General features: G+C 39.9%; 1 protein-coding gene across 1 annotated transcript in view; it reads right to left on the reverse strand.

Moving 5' to 3' along the window:
* bin3 (bridging integrator 3) overlaps nucleotides 1–9,278 on the reverse strand; it is a 31,205-nt gene that overhangs the window by 13,046 nt on the left and 8,881 nt on the right. The window contains exons 3-5 of the mRNA XM_050049980.1: nucleotides 9,051–9,091; nucleotides 3,525–3,586; nucleotides 1,762–1,898 (exon numbers count right to left, since the gene is read on the reverse strand). Coding sequence (XP_049905937.1) covers nucleotides 1,762–1,898; nucleotides 3,525–3,586; nucleotides 9,051–9,091 — 240 coding nt within the window. The remainder of the gene's footprint in view (nucleotides 1–1,761; nucleotides 1,899–3,524; nucleotides 3,587–9,050; nucleotides 9,092–9,278) is intronic.

Consider the following 9,278-nt stretch of genomic DNA (forward strand, 5'->3'; position numbering starts at 1 on the left):
GTGTGCTGTTCCTGAGATATTCCATTACAATTTTACAGTGCAATTAAAAATGAATCCAACTTTTAGAAAGGTATGCATATTCTGCATCTTGTTAGATCATTGTTGTGGAGTTATGAAATCATTCTGGTACACAACTAAATGTGAAAAGAGAGGGGAATATTTTGAAGGAAACAAATGTGAAAAGCCCAGAACACCTAACAGCAGGGCAATGAGTCAAGAAAACACAGATGGAAAAAAGTCAATCGGTATATGCCTTAGTGTGATCTCCTGTATTTTTTCCTCTTTAAAAGTCTACCCTTCACAGTGTAGTGCCTTAAGGATGCACACATGCGGTGCCACTATGATTCACATTATAACTACCTGTGGCGATGATTCTAATCAAAAACCTGAAGTGCACCCAGCAAATAATCTGAAGAGGCCTGACAGCCAAAGAAGAGATCTTCACAAAGTACAGCTGTGAAAGAGCGAGGCAACAGTATGCTGTGTTGCTTACAGTTCTGGAAAGAAATGCCTGCCTATCTACGGTTGCCCCTTAGGACAAAACATACAAGAGTGAAAAGCACAAAGATTACGGGAAATGCAATCCAAAATCAACAAATACTCAAAAAACACAAAAAAAGTGCAACAACAGAGGAAACGGAGGTCAATAAATTGATGGGCCATATTCTAGCTACAGTAGCAGTGTGAGTCTACGGATGGCAATGTCAGTTTGGGTCTGCCAGTTTGTCTGTCAGTCTGTAGGTAGGACCTGAAACTTTGGTGGTTCCCTGGCTGTTCTTTTATCTAGTGCTACCAACAAAAACGTAATGCTGCAGGAGGGATTTAAGAAGCTTATAAGTGTTTTAATTATTATAACTGCAAGCTTATTATAGTTGCTCTTCTCTATGAAGGAGGGATTTTTTTGCTGTAACCTTTCAACAATAGGGGTTAAGGCATTAAGTAAAATGCCACATCAGACTAGTAAATCTAGCTACTCCGTTACCCAATCGAGCAAGATTGGACAAGTGGTAAACAAGCCTGAATTCGTAGTGGTATGTGTAATGTCATATGTATATTGTTGTATATCTATTGTCGGTATATGTAATATGGTATATGTACTGTGGTATTATGTGTATTGTAGTATGTGGATTGTGCACGCTGTGTCCTTGTTCTGATTAATTTACTTGGATAAAGATTTTTTGATAACAGCCAATACCAAAAACAACTGGTATATGGTAAAAGCTCGCTTTGGGCAAGTAGATTTCTGACCCACTTGCCTGACTGGGCAAGTGAAAAACCCCCCAAAACATTTATGTTGCTGTATGGACTAACCATTGTTGAAAAAAAAATGTGGTGCTGAAGTCAAATAAATTTTGTGTATTACATATTTTGCTGTTGAGAAAAGGCCTTTCCATTGTACGAGTTATTTTAGACACCAGTGAGTCACAAATGCATCAATCTTCACAGCTGATAACCAGTAGCTTGAGCTTATAGAGGATGATGCCACAGATGCTTTTCAAAAACAGCAGAAGGAAAAACATACGGATAGTTTTTAGTCCACAGGCTGCACAATATTGACAAATATGAAAACATGCATTTCCAACAAAAACCCGTCTAGTTTCCTACTTTGTATGTCTGAGGAAAGACATTTCCCCCGATACCCATCTAATGGTATCTGTGCCAATGGCAAGTGCCAAGGAAACAAAGCAGAGAAAGACAGCAAAAGAGTGAGATAACAAACTAAAAATTAAAACTATGAAACACTGCGGGAATGGATCTGACCTTTTCCTGGTTGAAGGCGTCCATCCGCCTCATGGCTGTATCTAAAGCCGTCATGGACTCCAAGAAGGCCTGGTCCTGCTCACACAGCGGGTTGCTGAGCAGGTCTGCAGAGATCTTCACTGCTGCTTTGGACATGGCTGACGGACACACACACAAACACACACACACAGCAGAGGTTACTGTTAACACGTAATTAAATAACTTTGTGAAATACAATCATGTAGACTACAGCCCATACAAATGGTTACTGAAGATGTCCTCATCTACACATTCTAATCCAATTCAACGCCAGATTTGTACATTTTTCTTAAACCATTATAGTGGATTACCCTAAGGCTTAAAGCATTTCATCAGTGTCTGTGTTTGGATGTTGTAGGGTCTTTAAAAGTGAGCTTTTGGGAAAGAACTAAAAAGCAAAAGCAGAATGGCACAGTGCTGCCCCCATTGTAAAAATGTGAGGGGTTGGTGGGGCGGGCTGCCGTGTTGAATATTTACCAGAGAACCTAGAATCTTTGCAATGTCTCTACACTGACAGCACCAATTACTGTTAATCTGCACTCATGCCACTTTGTTTAGACACAGAGCACATATCAGATTATGGCTTCACAGTCAAAATAAATGAGCTTCACTGAGGAGATACAAGCTGACAGGAGAGGCTGTGGTGAAAATGGGCTTCATGGAGATCTGGAACAGTCATTGGTCTCTTTTCACACTCCCTCAGGATTCTCTCAAGACCGATTTTCAACCAATCAGTTATTGTGGTGTCACATTTCTGCATCTCTCTCCATTTGACAGGTAACAAATTGCTTGATTTGGCCTTGTCTGATATGACTGAGAGACATGTTTATTATGGGGTCATGAAAATCAAAAGGTGACGTGAGGGTAGTGATTTAATTATTTGTGTTTGTAAGGTGCAAGTAAGTGAAGCTGAAACAACACGAACAATTCCTCAGTATGAAAAGCACAGTTATCCCTGCCGCTTTCTTTGCCTTCTGTTACTTAGTCTAATTGAAACTGTGAACCGGAGCAAGCCTTAAAAGATATTATCGTCCCTCGCCAGCTAATTGGCAGTGAGTTCAATAGAGCTCTGCATATCACCACCCTTGACTTAATAAATGACAGTGGATATAGAAAGCAGTGTATTAAATGCAGTGCTGACATGCAGAGTAGGTCCAGTTCTTTGTTTCGTAGCAGTTGGTGGAGACGGGACCTGTGCAACAGATGGAATCCATTAACGATAATGAGGGCCTGACAGCTATGACACTTTGATGATGCAGACATCCATATTCCAGAGCACAAAGGAGAGGAAATGAAGAAGCCTCTCACTCCTCCATCCGTCCCCGCTCCTCCACCCCCACAACTGACTACTTACCACAGGCCATGTCTACTGCTGCTTCCCAAATACACAACTCCAAAACCAACAAATAAGCAAATAAAAAGTAGAGTAAACATGGTTTCTGTGGCAGACAAATGTATGAATAAATGAAGGCAAAGATGGCAGTAAAAATCGAGCCCTAACTGAACACTGCACAAATCCAAAACGCACACACTATGATAGCCTGGAAAAACCCATAAAAGATTAAGGCAAAAGCCCGCACTCTTGTCTCATTTGTCGAGAACTGATGCACCACCAAACAAACCAAGACAACCAAAGCTTCTTTATAGCCCTGAAAAACCTGCCAAGCAACATCAAGTATGTTGGTGAACAAGTGGAGATCAATGGCGCACCAGGCTGTAACACACAAGTTGGTGGCAGAACACACCTAAATCAGCCTCAGTGCTTTTCTTCATGTCCTTGTGAAGCTTTTTCGTCTGATCCTCCAGCCTGTAAGACAAGAAGAAGAATGATTATCCGCCAGCTTCTGGTCTAGTAATGTAGTAAAGCATCAGTTACACTGACAACAATGGGAAATATGAGCTGAGATGTATAGCAAACAATGGCATTAGTCAGAAACAGAACAGAAAAAAACATTAAAGTGTAAAAACAATGGAACACCATCTCTACACCCTTATCATAATTAATCTATATACAAATCACAATCTATTCTATCCAGTCAAGACGTGTTGACATTGACAAAGAAAACATCCAAACCAAAAACCTAGAGAAGGAAATTAGTATATATAAAAAACATGGTTCAAGAAGGAATTACACATTTCATTGGTTCCACATAAAATGTTATTATAACATCCGTTAGCTAATTAATAATACCGGGAATCCTTCTTGCTACTGTCAACTACATTTCCGCTCAAAAGCATTAATGTCTTCAATCATTCCACTGCACATATTCCATTGATGGGTGTTAAAAATGGCAATTACCAGACTATGGAGGCTGAAAACACATGCCATTCATTATATCAATTAAGGCAAACGAGGGGTTTAGAATCTCCCCTGAGACTGCTGTCATATCACTTCTCCTGGTTTGATGAAAAAGGGAATGTGGTGGGGTTTCATTTCCATCTTTGCTTTGAGGGATTATATTAACAAGGAAGACAATAGCTGTGTAATCCCATAGGATTTCTGGTGGGGGCACTATGGCCACTGGCCACAAGATTTAAGGACACTGGTAACCCACACATGGCTATAAAAACCACAAATGGCAGTCTGATGCCTCCAAATACAAGGTTTTGGCAGGTTTTTTTTATTGTTCAGCAGCTGGGAAACAGACAAACAGTGGTTTACTCCAGTATAAACACAGGTGCAGGAACCAAACATGAATGTCATCAGTTCTCTGCTGCCTCAATCCTGCCTGGTAAAACCATAAAAAACTAAGCCGAAGGGCTTCAATGGAATAAAGCCCCACAAAATTGCTATTTTTGTTTATAATTATTATTATTATTATTCATTTATCAGTGAGGCTTTCAATTTGTCCACAGGACACACAATAAGTTAGCTCACACAGATACATGTCATAAATCATGCAAAATAGCATGTTGGGTCCTGGGTAACTGTCAACAATGGCAGCAGATACATTTAGGCCATGTAAGACTGCATTTGTATCAGCTTTGATTTTAGATTGTGAACTGTAATTGCAATTTAATTTATTAATTTGTTGCCCCAACAAAGGGCTAGTACACTGTGATGATGCAGGGTCTGAGGGTAACTAAAAACCATTAATTATTTCCTATCACAACTTGTCCTGACAACTTGTCTTGACAACTTGTCTTGACATGTTTTAGGATTTTGCACTGAATCGCCACAGACCAGATGGAGGTTGTTCCAAAAATGTCATTTGCAGTAAATGATGTAACTTCATCCTTTATTGTTCACACCACAGGAAAAAAAACATTCTGTCAGAACAATCTCCACAGTAACTTCTTGTATTCCTCTCACCAATTAGATGTAACTGGGTCTCATAAGCCATATCAGCCTTCTTCTACAGTCATCGAAATATACTCATACATTCCTGATATTTAGAATAGACATTTCTAAACGCAGGGAATGTGCCTCACATTACTGTCAATGTTATTAGCAATACTTCGGGCAGGATTTAGTCAGTATAATAATTAGAGAGCTTCTTCCTGTTTCAATAACAAAGGTTGCCCAGTAAATACATTTCCATGATCTTACAATGAGAGCTCAGGTCACTGTATGATCAGACAATCATCACAGTTTTTCGGTTTGGTTGAGAACATCTATTGAGAATCTAAAAGCTGACCGAAGAGGCAATATTTCCATGAAACTATTATATTACAATTATTTGAGTCATATCTGCAGCTAGAAAATTGCTCCTGACAATGTTAAAAACATATGGAAATACTAATATGTGGTCAGTTTTATCATTTCCATCTTTGTGATGGCAGCAAGTAGAACCAGTTAAGAAATCATACTACATAACTCAACTTAGTTTTGAATGCAATTCTGAATGCCAGTGAAGTCAATAGAGGGCATCATGCAAAACAAACTCAAACTAAAATAGTCTTGTAAATTGGCTGACACAGTTAACACTTGAGAGTAATGAAAGGAGGCAAATATGGAATGAGGAAAATAACAGTATAACAGTAAAACCCTGCCAGTCATGGAGATCGGGTTGCAGGATAGTGGGTGAAAGCATCTCACTATGTAAACAAACTAGCATGCTCTGAGTCCAATGCCTGTACACTCAAGATGTGTTCTTGTAGTGCTTGTTTGTGCATGTGAGACTCGTGTTCCAGATAGTACCTCCTACTTTAAAATGTGTTGCACAATACTGTTGCATCTTCCCTACTCAGTCAGCGCTGACAGTGAGAGAGCCATTCTGGATGAGTGCCAGGTGAGCCTGGAGTCTCTTTCCAAAAGGTGCTAATAGAGCGGCCTAGTGGAACAGCTGCTGCTCCTTGCTCCTGTGCCCCAATGTTGGGCCCGTGCAGCCACAATCATCAAGCCACATCACCTAGTGAAAACTGGAAAGACACTACCGCATTTTATTGCACTTTCACACACACATCTTTTGCACGACACTAGATAATGAACAAGCATTCAACCACGTTTGACCATTCACACCAGATTCCTTTTGGGTAAATACCTGCCATTCACACAGGAATCAGGTCAGGCAATACAGTTAAGCCAATTAGCATTCAAGCTGCTAAATGAACTGAGGCTGTCATTTATTGATTGCATGTTTTGGTTTTGTGTGCTGGACGGATAAATCACCAGGGCCAACAGACTGAGCGATATTTGCTAATTGCAGATATATTGTATCAGTGTATATGTCATGTCAAGTATAAAGTGATGCTGTTACATCGTTTACATTTATTTAAACGATAACATGTAGTGTACTAGACATCATTTGTTATAGCTATGATGTCTAGCTCACTACATATTATGGTTTGAATTCTAACAAATTCAAGGGTTTCTCATAAAAATGTTTGTGTTATGTACCTGTGTTTAAAAAAATAAAAATAAATCACCTAATATGTTATCAGACTTATGTATCTCTAAAAGGCCCACACACACCGAACCAATATCAAAAAACTAGTGGCGACGAAGGCTGACTGTTGCGTCGCCTCACGTCACCTGTGTCTCGGCCAAAAAGCTGGATTTGAACGCACAGCAAAGACAACCCATGGCTAACTAGCAAGTACGTTCTAGGCCTGTGTGAGAGGAAGTTACTCTCCATACAAGCAAGCAGTGGTATTCTGCATTCATCATTAAAAAATGGGAACCGGATGACCGACAGGACGACTTTAAGATGATAGTTAGCCAGTTTGCACATTAACAACACAACCCAATGTTGAAAGAACGGAGGATATTTACCATGTGCTAGCTAAGACTAACGCAAACAATTACATACCATTTTTGGCCTAAAAGCTCAATGGCTAAAAAAATGATCTTACCTAATCTAACAAGTATGTTTCGATCACACGTCATCTTGACTTTAGCCATTTGTTTCCTTCTCTCACTTCCATTTTTTCTTGTCATGCAATGAGCTGAACTGCCAATCGGAGTGAGTCCATTCACCAACTGGTTCCGCCATCTCTGAAGCTGATTCAACACGCTAATAAGCCGGAAAAGCCGACTAGTGCCAGAAGTATGGGACATACCACAAAACTAGAACAATAGATGCATAGCAATGGTCCAACACTGACTGACAGCTGATTGTTGGCCTGCTGTGTCAGTGCCCTTAAATACTGACATCAGTATTGGCCTCAAAAACCCTGTATCCCAGTCAGGCTGAGAAACATGCTGCTGTGCACATGACGATCATACTTCTTTTGTATTTAATATCATTAATGCAACAAAATCTTTTGCCAGGCAGGTAGAATTCAAAAACAGAAATCATATGAAGCCTACCAAGTATATTTAGGCCACAAATGCACCACGGTGTGTTGATATGGATCTCTAGGGTGGAGAACCTAAAAGTCTGTACATGCCTGCCGCTCTGACTCATCTATAAGGTCTATTGGCACCACACCTTCTTGATAATGGGCCCTCCTACTCAACAAAACCTGAGAGGAAAATGGTGCTCCCACTCATTCTGCGGGGCCCTCGGGGAATTTCTATAACCTCAGCCTCACAGTAAGAGAAGGCCCCAATGTACTGAGCTCTCAGGTCTTGGGTGTTTAAATGCTCTGAAACCCTTTCTCCTTTGTTTCATTGAAAACCTGACATCATGTTACTCAATTCGAAGAAGGCTAGTAAAATGATAGTAGTCATTTTTTATGTATTTAAATTTAGTTTTTAACTTGTAAAAAGCCTTGAAAATGTCTACATCCACAAGTTAATGAAGTACTTGGACATTTGAGCTTTTTCTATATCTATGAACACTTATAGTGCATTCACAGGAAATTTCATTTGTTTATAACTTCTAGCTTTAATCTAAGTTTATCAGAGATTGAGGGGAACATCTAATGGAAAGAAAGCTCTCTTTCCAAAGTTCTAATTTCAGACTCCACCACAGCTCAAACGTGAGTCCTTTCACAGTTTAATGTTGAGAGAAAAAAAAAGCCCCAACACAGCAGGGATTGGCAAACTGTGTGAGACAAAGAAACTGTGAGTACAATGAGAAACATGTTAAAGTGTGAGTTTCTCAGAGTACTTAGTAAATACCTACATGTACACTTATAAAATAGCTATGATGTATATGTATAAAATTTTGGACTGACATGCATACATCTGTGAAATGATCTGCCAGTGTTTTGATTTCAACACCTTGGTTTTGTTACAGTGTGCGTGGTACATTTTCTAGTTTCTTCTGTCCATCCATCCATTTTTGTATCCTCTTGTCCTCTTAAGGGCTGCGGGGGCAGGGGGCTGGATTCAATCTCAGCTGACACTGGGCGAGAGGCAGGGCACACCCTGGATGGGTCACCAAACTATCACACCTCTGACACATAAGCCCCTTTTACACTGCCTCTTCAAGGCGGGAATTTCATGCTGTTATTCCGCCTTACCATGTTGTGTAAAAGGTAAAATCGCCGAATGGGGGAACAGAGTTGTTTCACCTTTAAGCTGGCATCGGAGGTAGTAACAGTGCTATAACGATGTCTGTATAAACAGGACAACCGGCAGGAGAGGATCTTGGGACGGCACAGGTGTGACGTTTTAACGACGTGTTACGCGTGTGACCCAACGGGCCCTCTTCCTCCTTGACAAGTATGTAATATTTCTATTTCATTTATAAAATACATTGTAAGACTTGGTTTTACATTAATCACGCACGCATCGACCTCCAGCACACAACACACAAAGTAGGTTTTGAGTGCATTGTTACCCTGTCAATCACAAACTCAAAGAGACATGAAAACCACATTTAGGAAACCTCTTCATTTGTCTATCTTCATTACGACCATGGTTTAAAATGCAGACTTACTTTTGGAGCTTGTCATATTCTCTCTCGAAGTCCCTTTCAACCTAAAAGAAAAACACATTCAATGTAAAATGATGTGGTACCGTATTTTGAAATGTGTGTAAATTTAATTATCACAAGGTCACACAACAATCATTGAGCAATTCTTGACTAGGGTCTGAGAAACTACATGTCCAGAGAACTGAGTCAAGAAGAAACTTGGGGACAAAATTTCTGTTTACATTTTCACAT

This window comes from Epinephelus moara, chromosome 8, assembly GCF_006386435.1.
Source record: "Epinephelus moara isolate mb chromosome 8, YSFRI_EMoa_1.0, whole genome shotgun sequence".
NCBI classification, from domain to species: domain Eukaryota; kingdom Metazoa; phylum Chordata; class Actinopteri; order Perciformes; family Serranidae; genus Epinephelus; species Epinephelus moara.